This window comes from Balaenoptera ricei, chromosome 1 (assembly GCF_028023285.1).
Source record: "Balaenoptera ricei isolate mBalRic1 chromosome 1, mBalRic1.hap2, whole genome shotgun sequence".
In the NCBI taxonomy this organism is placed as follows: domain Eukaryota; kingdom Metazoa; phylum Chordata; class Mammalia; order Artiodactyla; family Balaenopteridae; genus Balaenoptera; species Balaenoptera ricei.
The window spans coordinates 94,279,107-94,297,072 of record NC_082639.1 but is presented as its reverse complement, the minus strand read 5'-3'; the positions used below and the strand labels follow the sequence as shown (position 1 = coordinate 94,297,072).

The 17,966-nt window shown below is 35.4% G+C and overlaps 1 protein-coding gene across 6 annotated transcripts in view; it reads right to left on the bottom strand.

The window, feature by feature from the left end:
• Nucleotides 1-12,573, bottom strand: part of NTNG1 (netrin G1) — a 325,003-nt gene extending 312,430 nt beyond the window's left edge. For 5 of the 6 annotated variants that reach the window (XM_059900655.1, XM_059900638.1, XM_059900665.1 and 2 more), the window contains exon 1: nt 12,313-12,558. In XM_059900655.1, coding sequence (XP_059756638.1) covers nt 12,313-12,558 — 246 coding nt within the window. Of the gene's footprint in view, nt 1-12,312 lie in introns of all 6 variants that reach the window. The other variant, XM_059900684.1, reaches the window with a different exon arrangement.
• Nucleotides 12,574-17,966: the final 5,393 nt, after the last annotated feature.

Genomic DNA, 17,966 nt, shown 5'->3' with positions numbered 1-17,966 from the left:
CAAAACTCTTGTTCATATGCATCAAGATATGGGTACAAAAATTTTTTACTGTTGAGTGGCTTGTAATTATAGAAAACTAAAAAAAAAGAACTTCCTAAATTACCACTAATGAAGAATGTATTAATACAATGGAATATATATTTTTTATATGGATGAACAAGATCATACAGATCAAATGGATAATTTACAAAAATACTGTTGAATAAAAAAGCAAGTTACAGAATAGATTCTTCAGGATGGTAACATTTAAAAAGTCCCAAATCAAAACGATATATTGTTTATGAACATACAAGCTTGGTATAAAAAATATTAAAAGGTAGACTAGAAGGAAACATAGCAAATTTATGATACTGGTTCCCTCTGGGAGAGGGAGGCAAGAAATGGGTCAGGCCATGGAGACAAAGATGATTTCAACTTAGTCAGTAATGTTTCTTTTTTATAAAGCTTAACAAAAACAATATGCTACCACCGTTAATTTTAAGTGGTAGTGGTACATGTATTTGTTATATTGTTTATGTACTTTAAATATTTTTTAAAAAACTGAAAAAAATTTTTGTAATACCCTCAAGATCAAGGACCTCCAAAGCAGCCTATATATCCCAAAGACCATGTATGTATTACAGCTATAATCTTTGATATGAATATTATGATCAAATTAACTTCATTAGCACTTCATTTATTCATTCAACAAATATTTATTGACCCCTACTATAGGCAGGTACAAGACAACGTTCTTGCTCTTTGGTGCTTGTATTGGGGAGGAGAAAAGAGATATAAATAAAGGAGTAGTATATAACGTAATAAATATCAGGCAGTTAAAACTGATATTCAGTCAGAAGGTACCCAGTAAAGTGTAACCATTGACATCTCTTCTGATTGGTCAGTGTTGGTGCTGCCCCAGTTGTTAATTAGTTTGAACATCACTCCATAATAAATTCAGTGAAGAAAAACTAAGCAGGCTCAGGATAAATGGATAAAGGGTGTGGAGGAGATGTGATTTTAGATAAGGTGGTCAGATGAGAAAAGTTTTTAAGCAGAGACCTAACAAAAGGCAGTAATGAGCTCTGGGAAGATATTGAGAACATGGGTCCAAACAAGGCAAGAGTAAACTAAGTTTAATGAAGAACATCAAGAAGGCAGGTAGAGAGGACTGAGCAAGGTGGGAGTGATCCGAGCAGAGATCAGAGAGGTATTCAGGGACCAAATTACACAGGAGCTTTCAGGCAGTGGTAATGGTTTAGATTTAATTCTCAGTGGGACACAAAAATATGAGAGGAAATTAAACAAGGAAAAGATCTGACAGATTTTTAAAATTTTATGTATGTATATTTACATAATATAATTACACTGTCTATATATATAATATATTTACATTATAATATTCACACATTATAAAATTTTATATTATAATATTATAAAACATATGTGAATTTGATAATAGGGCAAATGTGAGAAGCAGGGAGACCAGTTAGGAGATACTGCAGGAGTGCAACCTAGAGATATAGCTGGTAGTTAGCAGTGGAGATGATGAAAAGTGGTCTGATTTGGGATATATTTTGAAGGTTTAGCTAACAGAATTGGTTGATATGTGTGTTGAGAGACATAAAGGAGTTAAGGAGGATTCCTAGATTTTTCATCTTGAGCAACTAGATAAATATAAGCTGCCATTTATAGATATGGGAAAGACCAGAGTCAGAATAGATTTGGGAAGAAGAAATCAAGAGTTCTATAATAAACATGTGAAGTTTAAAATGCCTACTAGACATCCAAGTAGAGACAGCATGGAGGCAGTTGGCTATATGATAACAGTTGTTATTGATAGTGTAAAAAAAAAAAAAAAATCAAAAGTATCACGCTAACTACTTTTCTCAACACTTCACCCACAAGAATATGATTTTGTTAACTAGCCAACAGTTGCTGACTTATTATTCTGGTTTTAGATGGTGAATACAATATGTACTCCGCTCTCTATGATTTTTAACAGCTTACTTCCATTTACATGAACACGTTAATGGAAATGAAAGCAGGAATGGAAACAAACACAGTTGATTGGTTCTCTTATCCCCGAATGAAGACACTCATCACATAACATGCATTTCCAACATTCCATACACTCTGTTTAGAGAATCCAATTTTCTGAGGTTATCTTAGATAAAAGGCTTTTTAGATAACAAAATCATAGTATTGTAGCTCAAAATCCAAATAATAAATGTGATTTTAAAAAGGTTTTTGTGATGGTTTTATTCCAGAGACTACAAATAAAATTAGAGGGTAATTTATAGTATAGTGTAAAAGTAGGACATGTATGTCAGATTGCCTGGATTTATCCTATTCCCGCTACTTAGTTGGAAAAGTTACTTAACCTACTGCTTTAATTACTTCACCCATTAAATAAAGATAATGATAAGATTGAGGTTTACATGAACTAACAAAGGCCAAGTGTTTAGTACAGTGCATGACACCAGGAAAGTTCTCAATAAATGACATTATTTGTAGAAATATTCCACAAGTTCAATTCAACAAGTGTGCATTAAGCAATATTATGTGCTTTACACTGTGCTAGGCACTGTTAAAGTGACCCTGGTGATGGCTAAATACAACATTATCCTGAGCCAGACAGTAGACACGTTAGTGACAATGCTTCCTAACACCACATGTAAGATTAGTTTTTCTAAATTTTGAATTCAAAATCCATGTGGCATGGTCCAGGCATCACAACCAACCTCAGAGTGGCCACCAGCTCATTTTCTTTGTCATGCACACATCCTCTTCTGCAATTTGTACTGACCACATATATTGGATTCTCCTCTCCCTTGAGAGAGGGTTGCTTGGAAGTGTATTTGATATCTTCATTTTATCATTTCCAAGAAGGAAAGAGAGCAACAGAAAACAAACAAAAAGTTATATGTAATGGTGCAAAAGCATTGTTCAGACATGAACAATGAAAAAGGGCTATTTCTTTGTGCTAAAACAGCATCCAGCTCAATCCGTCATTTAATATTTTAGAAGTCAGTTCCAAAGTAGGTCAAAAATTGAAAACCAATTTTGGTTTCTTCCTCAGCTCGCGTCTTTAATTTTCATGGAACTGATACTATGAGAATCTATCTATTCCCAGAAAGATGAGAAGAAACTTACAACCTGCCAATCTCAGTAAGTTCTTTTCCAGTATGATGCTGTGTGAAACAACTTTCATCCTTTCCCCCTTTTGTAAGCAAGGAAATTCTGAAATCTAAAAATGGCACATGAAAAGCTAGTCTGCCCATTGGTCTGGTGAATTAAAACCAAAGCAGATTTCACACCAGCCACTTTATATAAGGAATATGTTTCAGTATGCAACTTCTCCCAAAAGACTGATTCTAAGTGAAAAGGAACGCTTTACTGAGGGTAAATGACAACTTCTCAAAGTTTTTATATTAGAAACAAAAGACTTGAGGGGGCACTCAGATGAATATTTCCTAGCCCTGAGATGACAGCCCCCATGCCACCAAAACCCAGTGCAAGATTACGTAAAATTTCCACAAAATGAAGGGTGTGGAAAAGTCTCTGAAACAAGACCTATTCCTCTGGAAGAAAGGATACTCATTTTTGAACTTGATCAACTGACAAACAATGGTGTCTGTTTAAAAGGCCCAAATATATATCTTTTAACTTAACTGTTGGCTTCAATAGAAAAGTTAAAAAAGGGGCAAAAAGTACAAAGGAGTAAAACTACTACAGTTAGGAATAAGAAAATTTAAATGGCCAAGAAACATATTTAAAAACTCAATTTTTCCAGTAAGCAGATAAATACATCTTTAAAAATGAAATGTCATTTTCCCCTTCCAATATGTTTGTATATCAATGCCAAATTTTAAAAATTATTATCTTAGCAGAAAAGGTGGTGGGAATAAGGATAATTTCATCAATATCCTTTTTGGTAAACTATGTAATTTATCTGCTAAGGCCTTATATCAGCAGAAAATTTAAGAATATAATGTCCATGGGCTTCCCTGGTGGCACAGAGGTTAAGAATCTGCCTGCCAATGCAGGGGACAAGGGTTCGAGCCCTGGTTTGGGAAGATCCCACATGCCAAGGAGCAACTAAGCCCGTGTGCCACAACTACTGAGCCTGCGCTCTAGAGCCCGTGAGCCGCAACTACTGAAGCCCGCGCGCCTAGAGCCCATGCTCCACAACAAGAGAAGCCACTGCAGTGAGAAGCCCGCGCACCGCAACTAAGAGTAGCTCCAGCTCGCCGCAACTAGAGAAAGCCGGTGCGCAGCAACAAGGACCCAATGCGGCAATCAATCAATCAATCAATCAATTTTTTAAAAAAGAATATAATGCCCAGTATTGATGAGGATCTAGCTACTAGGGCATTTCATAAAACACTAGAGGAAGTATAGATAAACTATCTTTCTGATGGACAGTTTAACACCAGTTAAGAGCCTTAAAGTATAAAAACCAAACAACCTAAATGTCTATAAATAGAAGATTGATTAAAGAAATATCCATAGGGTAGAATACTACAAAGCAGTATATCTCAAAAATATAATGTTAAATTTAAAAGAAAGAAGCTATATAATAATGTGTACACTATTTTTCCATTTATGCAAGGTTCAAAAACAATGCTCCTTATAATTTGTACACAACCATCAATATGTAATTTTCAATTATTTGTTAAAGAAGAAAAAGGAATATAAAGGAAAAAAAATATCAGAGGGCATAGCACATATAAAAGGGTAAGGACTGTTCTGCAAAGCTTTTATTTTTGTTGTGTGTGTGTGGATAAGTGTGTGTTTACTGTGTTCCAATATAAAATGTATTTCTCACTGTGGATCAACTTAAAGCAAGTTTTAAAGCCACAGGTATAGTCTACAAGGTGTAATTTGCTCATCTTCAGCTTGTTGCTCCCAAAGAGGTCTCCTGACTTTGCTCTCTACCATGTGGCAGAAGCTGTCTTCCTTCTACCTCCAGAAGCTCTCCCAAGTCCAGACAAAAGAGAACAAGGCCCACTGAGAGGGGGCCTGCTTAAGTCCTACATCTTGGTTTAAGCCCAACACCTCTTTCCCCAAGATTCACACAGAGAATGCCCCTTCCATTCAGTAGGATTCCACCCTTGAGAGCAAAAGAATACAGCCCAACCCTTTAGCCTCAACTAAAGTCAATATGATGAGCTCACCATCCTAAAAACATGTGCATTTAATATGGGAGGTTTGGAATATGGGAGAAGAAGGGTAGGTTTAACAAAGAAAACTATACTGATACATGTTCATCAAAGCATTATAACCAATAGAAAAAAAATGAAATGAAAATAACATCAAGTAATCAAGGTAGGAGCATAATTAAATAAAATATTATATATCCATATAATAGGATATTTATAGCTATCAAATCATATTCTCTAAGCACATATAAATGATCTAAGTAAATGATAAAGCTATAGTAGTAAATGAAAAAAGATGAAAAATTATATCTGATGATTCTATGATTCCAATTTTGTAAAACAAAATGTATATTATATTGGGTTGGCCAAAAAGAACAAACTTTTTGGCCAGCCAAATATTTAGGGAGAGAGACTTTTAAGAAATATGACAAAATGATTTCAATGTTGAGTGTTAGGTTTTTCATCTTTTCCAAATTTTTTACTTGGAAAAATATTTTTTAAAAGATTCAATTAGAAATGGAAAAAAGAATCCTTCATACATACTTTCAGTGTTGAAACTCAGAGTAGATTTTTCTCTCCCACCTCTCGTTTGAGAACATCATTATAAGCTGCCCAAATGGATTAGCTAAATTTTTCTAGTTGTCTCTTAATTTACAGAGGGAAAAACCAGATACATGATAAAAGTCCTCGAGAAATAGAAAACATTCCAGAAAATCAAATACTATATTCAATCAACTGATCAATTAATCAGTTAAAAACATGTTATTATTTATTTGTTGCCTAGAATATGATAAATGCTGTAAGGTAGAAAAGCAATATAATACATAGTTTCTGTTGAGCTCCTACTCTGCATCAGAGAGTACAGGAGGCTGTCTCACATATTATCTCACTTAAAGGGTAGTGATCCAGACCAAGAGTCAGGATAAGGTAAACACATGAAACATATGTGTATGTGGGTACATAAATCAATAAGATGTAATGAAGTGCTAAATGGTACAGTATAGTAGAGTAGATAGATAGGCATATATTTTAATCACATAGTTAAAAGGTCAAGAGAATGATAAGAGCTGAAATTGGCAGGAAGTATACAGAGAAACTAACTTGACACAGACCTTGAAGGATGGGTGGAATTGGGATAAGTGGAGACTATTCCAGGCAAGAGGAATGTCTTCTGCTTCTCCTGGTAGAGAAAAACATGAGACAAGGGACTTCTTGTGCGATGACACTAGTCATTAACGTCAAAGGATCAAGATGCCAGACTAAGACCCACGCACAGTTCCAGAGCTAAGCAGAACAAACCCCACCACCACCACCAAAAGTTTACAGAATATGCCTGAGAGACCCCAAAACAATCCAGAGAGACTATGGGTTTTTTAGGACACTAGTTCTCATATTTTCAAGTGATATTCCTCTAGAGCAGACAAGGCTACCTCTTGGGGAACTGAAGGAGGTAATTCAAATTGGTCCACTACAAGGCAGTAATTATGTTGAAGTCTCATGTTTCACCTTTAAAATCTTGTATTTGTGCATTCAGTTAAATGCTCCTCCTAATCTTTGTGTAAAGTTGGAGCGCCAGGTATATGAGCCATGCTTATCTTATGCAGCATACTTCAGCATCTCCTAAGTTGAGAAATACATATATATACAGGTCTAACTCATCAGGTTCTATGAATCTTTGCTCCTCTTCCATCTTGCCAGATATAAGGTGTCAATCTACCATTAACCAGGCCACCAGGCTGTCATTTAAATGCTGTGGGTCCATCTGCTGCACCTAGTCTTTTTTCTTGTCTTCTTCAGACACAGTTTAACATCAGGCACTTGGCTACCAGACAATATTTTCCAAGTGGCTCTTTAATAGGCAGCAAAATAATGTTTCACCTTTAAACTATGAGTGCTGGTCTTACCTCTACATCCTCGTCCCCATCCTCTGTCTACACACCACTTCGTATTAATTTTGCTTAGGACTCTTTTTCACTTCCTTTGCGGGCAGGGACCATATGTTATTTGACTTTGATTCTCACCACCACCACCAGGTTTTGCACGTGCTATATGTTCTGTTCACTTCACACTGCATACAGTAGTCTATAGTAATATTTGTGCATTAGCTCAACAGAGACAAAGGTACCCGTGCACATAGAGAACACTGTCTGGGAACAATGAATGACATGAGGTGGTTTTAGGTTTGGTTAGCCCCACCATAATATTTATCAGCTCCCTCTCAAGGCCTCCTGCATAAATCATGCATGCTATGCCAATGCAGCCTCAATCCAAATCCAGTGGTCCCCTTCCAATGAGACTGCTAGTCTTAAATCCCTTGGAAATGCCATTGGGTCCTGATGGGAAGTAATGGGAAATAAGGTTGTAAACACTCAGATTTAAAAACCAGGTAGAGTTCTTTAGACTTGGTGCAATAGATAATAAGGAGCTACTGTTGGCTCCTTAACAAGGGAATACTTGATATAGCGACATATGAGAAAGATTGATCTCTGTGGAACTTAATTCACTGCAAACATAAATTAAACTTTTCTAAGAAGTAAGTCTAAATAATGAACTAAATGACAATGAAGTGTTAATAATGAAGGAACTGAAGATTTTTAAAAATTCTATTCTGGCATAATTAAGGGATAAATCAATTCAAATGAAAGATGTCACCGTTATTAAAACTTCATTCATTTATTAAATTATGTTTCACGTGAACAGAGTGCAGGATTATTTGATTATTATGTAAATCAATGTCATTTCCAGTTTTTGGAAAATTGATATTAATGCCTTGACATTGAAAACGTAACTAAATTTATCAAATTAACTTCTCAAAAGCCACCTGATAGCCACCAGATCACAACCTGAGCCGATGCCAAATCAGAAATGTAAGTTATAGATAGCCCTGAGACTATGCGTCACCACTCATTCATCCCACTGGGTTCCTTTAAAATTATAAAACATGAAGGCTTTGTACAACTTTTGTAAATTCCATTTGAACATAATGAAATATGCTCTATCCACAATGCTTACAGTAATTAAAAATGTTTTTCTTAATAGGAGTCTATCTGGAAACAGCACAATATGGAATGATCATTAATAGACCTGCTATGGTGCTTGAATAAATGCCTATCAAGAGCACAGGCACACATTAGTACATTTCCTAAAGAAAATCCATTTTCATTTCAAATTCTGACATTTTATTTAGAAAAATTATACCCTTTCTTTTAATTATTTCAGTAAACATAACTAGGGTATTGTTAACTACACCTCAGAGTGCTTTATTTTCTCCATTTTTTAGTAATATGAGTCTACATGTAATTAAAGGCGTGCTGCATTAATTATGCCAAAGGTCTCCACGGGAAGCATTTAATGTCCACCTCAGAATATTATGGCAAAATTACATGCACAGAAGACTTTTTAATAATCCTTGTTTCCTAATTTAGATTTGATTGGCTCTGAAATCCATAGGTGCACTCCAGGGCTCACATTTCTACCGACATCAGCACTTCTGTGCCATAAATTGTACAAACGCCCATGACTTCTTCTGTCTGTAGGCTTCTTTTGAAAGCTTTTTGTTTAACTTATCCAGAAAATGAGCTGCAAGCTGGAGATAATTGCAGATAATTTTGCCATTTTTAAGCCACTGGGGTGTTGCGTGGAGATATGACAGCTAAGTTTGTCTAAACACAAAGAACAAGTCATAACTTTGTGTTGTCACTTCAGCTTTACACACAGGTTCAGATCATCCTATTTGCTCTTTATGCAAATTGAAACAAATTCTAGTCACTAGATGGTCTGTGTTTTCTGACAAAGCTGTGCTACCTGAAGCTTTTACGTGGCTGAAGGAAGGACATGATCTATACTAACATGTTATGTCAGCCTAAAAAAAAATGCTTAACCCTCTTCTACCCTTCAGATTCTTCCCCCTTAACAAAAACAGAGTTCTTTTAGCCACTGACAACTTACAAGGAATATATCAGATTAAACTAAAAAGAAAATGTATGGCCTCAATATACAAAATTCATGCATATATATGTATATGTGTATATCTATATCTATTTCTATTCCCCTATTTCACTATCATAAGTAGAAATGGCAGAACCTCCCATAAAACTAATATTTAAAATGCTGGTACTATTACTATACAAAAATTTAAAATCACTAGATATTAAAGAGTTATTAAGTAGGCTATCCAGGTTAATAAACAGAGATCTGCTGTTAAATGGAATCATGTGGTCCTTTTTCCCTAAAATTTCACTCTAAAGTAAATGTAGCATTCATGGATGGTCACTGGCATATAATGACGGAGGCAATGCAAAAAGCAGCAATACAAACTCTCAGTGCATTGCCGATGAACTTCAACTTTATATAAGATAAATTGGCTATGGGAATTATAGGGTATTTCTCTGACCAAATGTCCCCTCGGTGCTCAGAACTGCTGTAGTCACAGCTAATAAGGGTGTCACTAGCTGAGCAGGTGATTACTGAAACCATTTTGCAGCAAACATTTGCATATCAGGGCTAAGCAGTGATTGTGCTTATGTGGCAGCTGCCCTGATGTAATAGGCCATAACGACTCTGCAGGAGCAGGTATGGATGCGTGTGTCAAGGAGGGGAGAATGTGAAAGTCATAACACAAATGACTTGATGGATTCCCATTAGACCTTGGGCTAAGGAGCACCTAAACAGGTCTGATATGACAGCATCCTTTACAGCCTTGTGTCAGGAAACCTTACACTAAAGAGTTTTATGGAAAATACAAAACTGCAGAGAGGAAATGCTGCTATATTAGGTCACTATCTTTGACTTGGTATATAATATGCATACAAATAGTCTCAAACTATGTATTTAAAGTATAGATTATTAAACCTGTTATGCCAATCAAATGTATATTAAGGAGTCCAAATTAAGCATTGATAGGTAACATCTCACAAACCTCACACTCTCCCATGGAAAACAATTCTGTCCAATGACAAACTTAAACCCACCAAGACTTCTGAATATCTGTATCACAGTAAGATGTAGCCTTTTAAAACACAGTCCTGTGGAGTTTCACATAAACATGTAAAGTACACATATTACTGCACTTGAGAAAGCTGAGGGATATCGTTTTCACTTTTTTCTCTTTTGGTCTCTAACATCACTTAGCCAGTAAACTGGTAGGAATTGGCTTGTTTAAGGACCTTAGACCATGTCACTGTAAAAGTTAGGCATGAGAAGTTCTATAATGCACCCTTTCCCACTCAGGATGGGAGAAAGAGGCATGCTAAAGACCCCAAGTAAACCCTTCAACATGACGGACAGAAGCAGTGCTGAGCAAGCGTTCTCTTGCCAGAGGCTGACACCAGGGAAGCTGCACGTTCAAATCACATGTTGAACACATCATACAGGGCCTATGCAAGTACAAACAGCACTGTGAAAAAGGATCTTTGCTATTTTACTTAGATCTGTAAATTATTAAACAATTCCAGAAGAGGCATATTGCTACAAGTGCATGCAAACCAATATATAGAGTTAGAGTGTTCTTAATAATACGAAGATTTGGCCCAGAACTCATCCTCTGCTAAGGAGTTCTGGGCCAAACCTGTCACCTGAACAGCAATTTCACCCCAGATTTGCAATGAGATCTTAAATTTGACCTTTTATGAGAGATTATTAAAAACCTTATATAAAGCCAAAAAATGTCCCTGCTCTTTTACAGATTTATTATAGTTTTCCTAACGTGTTTGAATAAACTCTTCTTCTGGAAGTCTCTGGTTTCTAAAAGGCAACTTCTTTGCAAAGCACATACCTGCTACCCAGAGAGACGGTCCTCTCTTTGAAATATTTAGTCTTTCAGAGCACTTTAGTCATAGTGACACCTAATAGCCAAGCTCTTTTTCTCACTCTCCACAAAATCAGGTTTAGACTATAATTCAAACCAGTCCCCAAAGGCACTTCTGAAAAATGGCAAGCCCTTAGCTTTTAGGTGAAAGCACTGTTTAGTGCTCAGAACTGTTTCCTATTACAAAACCTCTTCTACAGTGCTAGGTCTAAGATGATCTTATGCTAATTGAACTCACTAGGGACTGTGAACAGGTGCTACTTTGATTAATAGTTTTACTACCCGGAAAATGCCAGGCCAAGTTCAAGATAATAAAGTCAGGTAAGGATACTATTAAAATCTGCCATAAGATTACATCTGTTACATGGTGAAAAATGGGACCACAACAGTTCCTGTATCAAATAAAGACCACCTATAATAAAAGACAACAACAACATAAACCAAACGAACACACTGTCTGAATTCTTTAGCACATTGATTTACATCATTTCAATCACCAAACTCTTTACGAATACCTTATGGGTATATTTTCAGCAACATCTCTAGTGAAAATTCAATTTGTCACTCCTATATTACCTTTTCACATCCCATTTACCTTTCCACTCAGAAAAAGACTTATATATATACTATGAAAACAACAAATTATCTAGCTTTGCTTATCAAAAGGAGAGTATTTGAATTTGTATGCTCCATATCATTACTTTTTCAATAAACATGTTTTCCATATTCCAAACTTTTCTATGGAAAACCACAACCCTTGTAAACAAGAGGCTGCATAAGTTGACAAAAAAGACTCTTCTGGAAAAGCTTCTCATGAGGCTTTAGCCCCTGTCTCCTCTTCTGCTTTCCTTCTCACTGGTCTCCTAACCAAGGATTTCCAAACCATAGCAGTTTCCTGATGAGGAAAACCAGGACATCTACTCTAGCCTTGAACTATGGAACATGGGACTAGCCTTAATTTAAATATGTATGTATAGAAACCTTTGTGTTTTTAAAGTTGGTTTACCAATGGGTTTTATTCTTATGATATCACATATAGCCTAATCATATTCCCAATCTCCAATCTGAAATTTAAACTTCAGTGGACTTTTTTTTTTTATAATTTATATTCAGTACACTTGTCTCAGTGAAACCTTTGGTTTGCAGGAAGGTAAGTTCCAGTGCATCAATCACACTGTGCAAACTGTAATTCCAGGTGGTGCAGGCCTCCACTGAGAATGAAGGTAGCCTGTTTAGCACAGATCTGCCACTTGCAGATTCAGCTTATTACCTGAGTTGAGTCTTTACACTTAACACATTTGTGTGCATATACAACATGCCCACACTTAACATGAAATAGTCTATTCAAAAAGGTTGTCTCACCATTGCGCAGAACGTCTCAGGAGGGTCTCCACAGGTAATGTCCGGAGGATCCAGTTTCACTTTCAGATATTTTGTCATGTCTGTGGATTCCGGCTGACAGGCCATATAATCCCAAACTTTCCCTTCTTCTGTGTAAATCTGAGTCTTACACACATCATAATGTCCCCACACCAAAGGGTAGGGCTGCATCACTGAGGACACTGTAACCCAAAGGGCATGAATTGACAGGAATCTTGACAAATACATCTCTAAATTCTTGGCAATCTTCGTGGTAACAAAAGCCGGGTTTGCTTATCTGTGGTCTCTATTTTACATATACATGTACGTCTATACGTAGGTAGGTTTGTATCTTTAACAAAAAAAAAAAAAAAAAAAGAGGATGAGACTTCAAAGTAGATTCCAAAACTAAAAGTGAAGGATTCGGATATTGCACGTGTTCAGGTATATTGAGGACTTTGGTGGAAACCTAGCATACTTGTGCATTAGGCATTAGCAACAACTTGCAGCTTTTTCATTGTCTTAGAACGTATCTATTAGACTTGGGTCTAGTTTGGTTTTTGTAAAAGATGTCCAGCAGCAGATAATGACTTAGCAAAATGATGGCTCTCCTATTGTACATCCAATAACCCTGGGTGATCCTAGATGCTTACGGCTCATAAGGGTTGCTCAGGCGCACTGAGGTATCAGTATCTGAAGCAAAAGGATGAGTGTCTATAGCTCGGTGTCTGCTTCCCATCAATCATTCTTTTCTTCTGGCACCAACACCCTTTTAGAAACAATAAAAATAAGAGTTATTGTCCCACAATCAATGCATTACAAAATGTATGATATGTTGGCATTTGGGAGGTTTGATGCAATATGAAGCAAATTGGTGTAATATGGACAACCTTTACTTTGCTAGAATGAGCAAACCACAGAAATCATTCACATTGGGGAGAATTTTGAAATGAAGGATTTAACACTTCCATAACAAAGACAGATGTTTGTGTTCCAGGTGAGTTACAGGTTTTCGCTTCAAAAATTATATTTCCATCTTGACAAAACCGAGAGCAAGCAGCTAGATTTAAACACGTCTCAGATATTGCAGTGCTGGAAAATCTTCCAGGAGTACAATGGGGGAAATGAGCGCTTTTATAACAATGACAAAGAAGTGATAACTACTTCTATGCCTTTTGTCTCTTAGCAAAGAGACCCTAAAAATCTACAAATTCCTTGTACATTTCTTAGCTTTTGTTAACTGGAGTGAAAACCGGCATTGTTGGCACGAGCCTGTCCCTTTGTATTTGCTCATTATATTGGAAGAATTTAGCATCTTTTGTTTAGTTGCATTTAGTGGTAAAGATAACTTGGCTCCCTGAAAAAATATTCAAAAATAAAACCAGAGGAGCAAATTTTCTTTTCGTAAGAATTTTCTATTCTCTTATATCTTTTTATAGCTATTACATCTGCATTTGCAGTTACTTTCTGTAACAGAAGAAGAGAATTTGTCCCAAAGGCGAATATTATATGCTGCTTTAAAACTAAAAGCTCTGTAGTAAAACGCACAATTTAAAATGCACATATAAAAGGAGCTGAGGGTGAGTTAACAGGCCATGAAGCAGAATAATATGCCACTAATTCTAAGAGAAAATAAAAATTACTGTTTAAAAGTACTTTTGGTTAACTGATAATACAGCCTACATAACTATGAGTACAAGTCATTGGTGAGTTTAACTGGCAACTTTTCTCTTTAGAAATCACTGTCTAAATCCAAACTATAATATTTGGAATCCAGGTATAAGAAAAGTGTATTTGCTTAATTAGTTAGTTTATATTGTCATAGTCCCAATAATTAACTATTTTTTAAATGTAAAAGGACAAAAAAGCCTACAGTTTTAGGAAATACCATTATAGACCCTTCAATTCACACTAAGCAGTTTAAATATGGAAGTTCACTATCCTCACAAAATCTTATAAAAGGAATTCACTATATTTAAATAATGTACCATCTTAAAATGAACTAAGCCACAGAGACTATGAAATGCCAACAGATGGCTGAATTGTGTTTCCATAGCAAAGTAATTTATAATAATTGCTTTATGGATACAAGTGCAATTTTCATTATATTCAATTCATAAAATGTTATCATACTGCTGTAATTTGTGATATTTTCTATTAGGAAAAGTGTTGAATATTTGAGTTACTATGAAGCAATAATTAGCAGTTTGTCTAAACATGTATAAACTACAGATTTGAATCTGCCACTTTCTTGTAAAGACTATATAGTGTTGAGTACATTTTGAAATCTAAACCATAAAAAAAAAAAATCACAGAGAAGCATGTGTTGTGGCTACTACAGCCTTCTGCTTTTTTGGGATTCATTAGTAATTTAAGTTGATATTTTCAGAAACAGCGGACATTTTGACAATAATCCAAAAAGTATTAAAATAATATAAATTTACATTTTCTAGATGCATTTTTCAACTGCATTTACTACTTTATTATAATAAGAACAAACACTTTGGAGGGGGGGATGAAGGGGAGGGGAAAGTAGGCCTTATAACTGAAGCAGTGTAAAATCTACTACACCAGAAATTATTAACTTAAATTCTTAGTTTCAAATACATAACAACTTATTTATCAAGAACCACACACTCTTGAAGACCTGTAATGAACTGCTTTGAGTTTGAAATGAGTGAGCACTACAAGCTAATTTTTAATATTATTTTTTAAATATGACCTTAAGTATATATTTGAATTCTCTGAGATTAATCGTCACATTTTTTAATCAATAAATACTATACCCCTAATCTATTTATTCTTGGCTACTGTCTTCATCCACCTTTTGCCTCACTTGAATCACAAAATAAAGGATGACCGTATATATGTATGTTAAAAATTTGGACACTAGGGAAATGTATGGGAACCTGTTACTATTTCCTGACACAACAGCAATCCCAGTGTAACGAATTCTCATTAAGGTACACCAGAATTATAATGATGGTCATTACACAGAATTTTGGACTACATCATTGATTGAATTTAGGAAACTGACAAAGAAAAATGCAAAGGAGTGCAAGACATTTGAATATTAGGCGGTTGCAGGGCTGTGCGACAGACATTCTTGACAAGAAGCAGCCAATTATAGCTTAAATTTCTGGCACATAACCAGTTGTGATTAACAGTTTTCCATTACATTACAGACATATTATTAATGTATTAAAAATTTCAAGCTTTGGCAAGCACTAATATGGCATGGCTCAGTCAGTCTGCAGAATTTACATTTAATGAGCTCCCATTGACACAGAAAAAGATATTGACCACAGCATATTACAGATCAGGAGGAGAGGGTCACTAAGTTGTTCTTTAACGTAATTATTTGATTTCATTCCAACTTTTATGTTTGTAGCATCACTTAGTGCGGATCCTTCACGTTAGGATCGCCTTACTTTTCAGTGCCACATACATTTCAAAGAAAATTCTCTTAATTTAAAATTAGAAAGAAATTAAATCTGTGAACTTCCATGACACACAATGGAAAAGAAGCCTCTGTCAAAATCAGGAGTTTTCTATTAAAGTATAATTATGGAGTTTTCAAAGAAAATAAAATGATTTTAAAATAGGATATTATTTACCCCTTAACCTCTCTTACTTAATGGCACCAGTTCCCATCTGGCTATGCTTTCAACTAGGTTAAAATCACCAATAGCTTCTTAAAAGCTAGGTCATCACAGCAAATAGCCAGGCAAACCAATTATGAGAAGGACAGTCAATGACATATTTGGGGATTTAATATACTAAACCAATCCCTTCTTGCCCATAACTGAACTAATTGCCAAGTAACGTGGGCTTTGAATTTGTCTCAGGTGTTTGTATCACGTAAATGTGAGCAGCTTCAGAAGAGCTGTGCGCGGCCCCGGTTCTAGTTCTTTACTTTGCGAACCTTGGGAACTCACTGTAATCAAATAGTGCTATCATCTCTACCTGTGCACTAAAGTTCTGGGAAGTCCTCTTTGATAGAAATACCCATTAATATGCCATGAGTACTCCATAGACCTCTGACTGGTATATAAATTTGCAAAGCCGCTGTGAAAATACAAAGTTACATCATGCCCTCAAGTTGATAGATGTTACTGATCTGGACTAAAATGGGCTATAAAATGGCTTTGCATACAAGGAACATATCTTTTTTCCAGGATTCTGTAGCTAATTCCCTTCCACTTTGGGTTAACTTTGCAGAAGGTATTTCACAGCTCCTTTCTTTCATTAGAAAAGAAGCCTCCTAAACATTACATGGAAGTAACAATGATCAAAACTATAGACAATTACATTCCAAAAACAACTGACAATTTCATCAACAGAGAGGAAAATATTGACAGTAAATCCACTAACTCTAGCTGGCTCTCGGCATTTGTTTTACTGTATAATCTCGCTAGGAGGAGGGGGTGGTGATAGTAGGCTATTTATTCCATAAATACTCAGCTCTTCAGGGGCACCTGAAATAGACAGCTATTGACTCATTCCTCATAGACATTAAGAATTTTATAAATATGCATGTTTCTGAATGGGAAGGAACAAAAAGAACATTGACTATAATCATATTCCATTGAGTGAAAAATATAAGGAGATAAAGACATATCCAAATTCCATAACCTATCAAAATTAGCAGCTTCCAACACTGTCATAACGAGATTGACTAGATGAGATACTTAACATATACTGAATGCTCTTTGCATTTATTTGTTGTGAAGAAAGCATTTTCTAGTCGTCTTAATGGGAGATGGGAGTCATCTTAATTTGCTTCTATCCTTTTAACTGCCTTTCAAGATATAAGGAATTTAACATGTACTGCAATATCATTGGCATATTTTACTCATACTTGATTGGGTATTATGAGCAACTGCCTATCATGAGATTCTTAATAAAACCAAATAACACACCTTAGGATTTGGAAGATCTCTGTTTTCACCAAGAGACTAATGATTAGGGAAATTAGACAGCATATATTTTGCAGGATGTTTGGGGATGGGATAATACATAAAATTATTTCAGAATCAGCTAAGTGTAGAATAAATATGCTATTTCATTAATATAGAACAACAAATCTTTCATTGTCATGTAGAGAAGTTCAGAAATCCAAGGTTTCGAATACATCTTTGAGAAAATCTACACCCACCTAAAGTTTTGAAACAAAACTCTGGATTCTGAAGATAAAATTATTTTTAAAAGTATGCTAAATCTCTTACTGACCTATACACACACATTCATACACACACGTTTTTCTGTTAACATACAATTAATTTTCTGAGTTGTATGAAATTTTATTTCTTTCCAAGTGACTTGGTGTTTTTGTAACTCTAAAACTCTCTCTACAAATCCTTACAACAGTTAGAAAGCATATCAACTAAACGTGTAATAGTTTAATTTTTTTAACATTACTACTTGATGTTTTTTCAGAATAATAACAGAGGCAAAGACAAGTATATGCACCACTTACAAATATACAAAAGGAAACAGCAAAATACATTAGCCTCCTCCTAAAAAACCTAACCTGAATCATTTTAGCACACCTACCCAGTGAAAGCTGACGAAACAAAAATAGGAAAAACAGCCTTATGTGCATATAAGATCAACTGTTTTCTTACAAAATATTAAGATTATCCTTTTAAAATTTC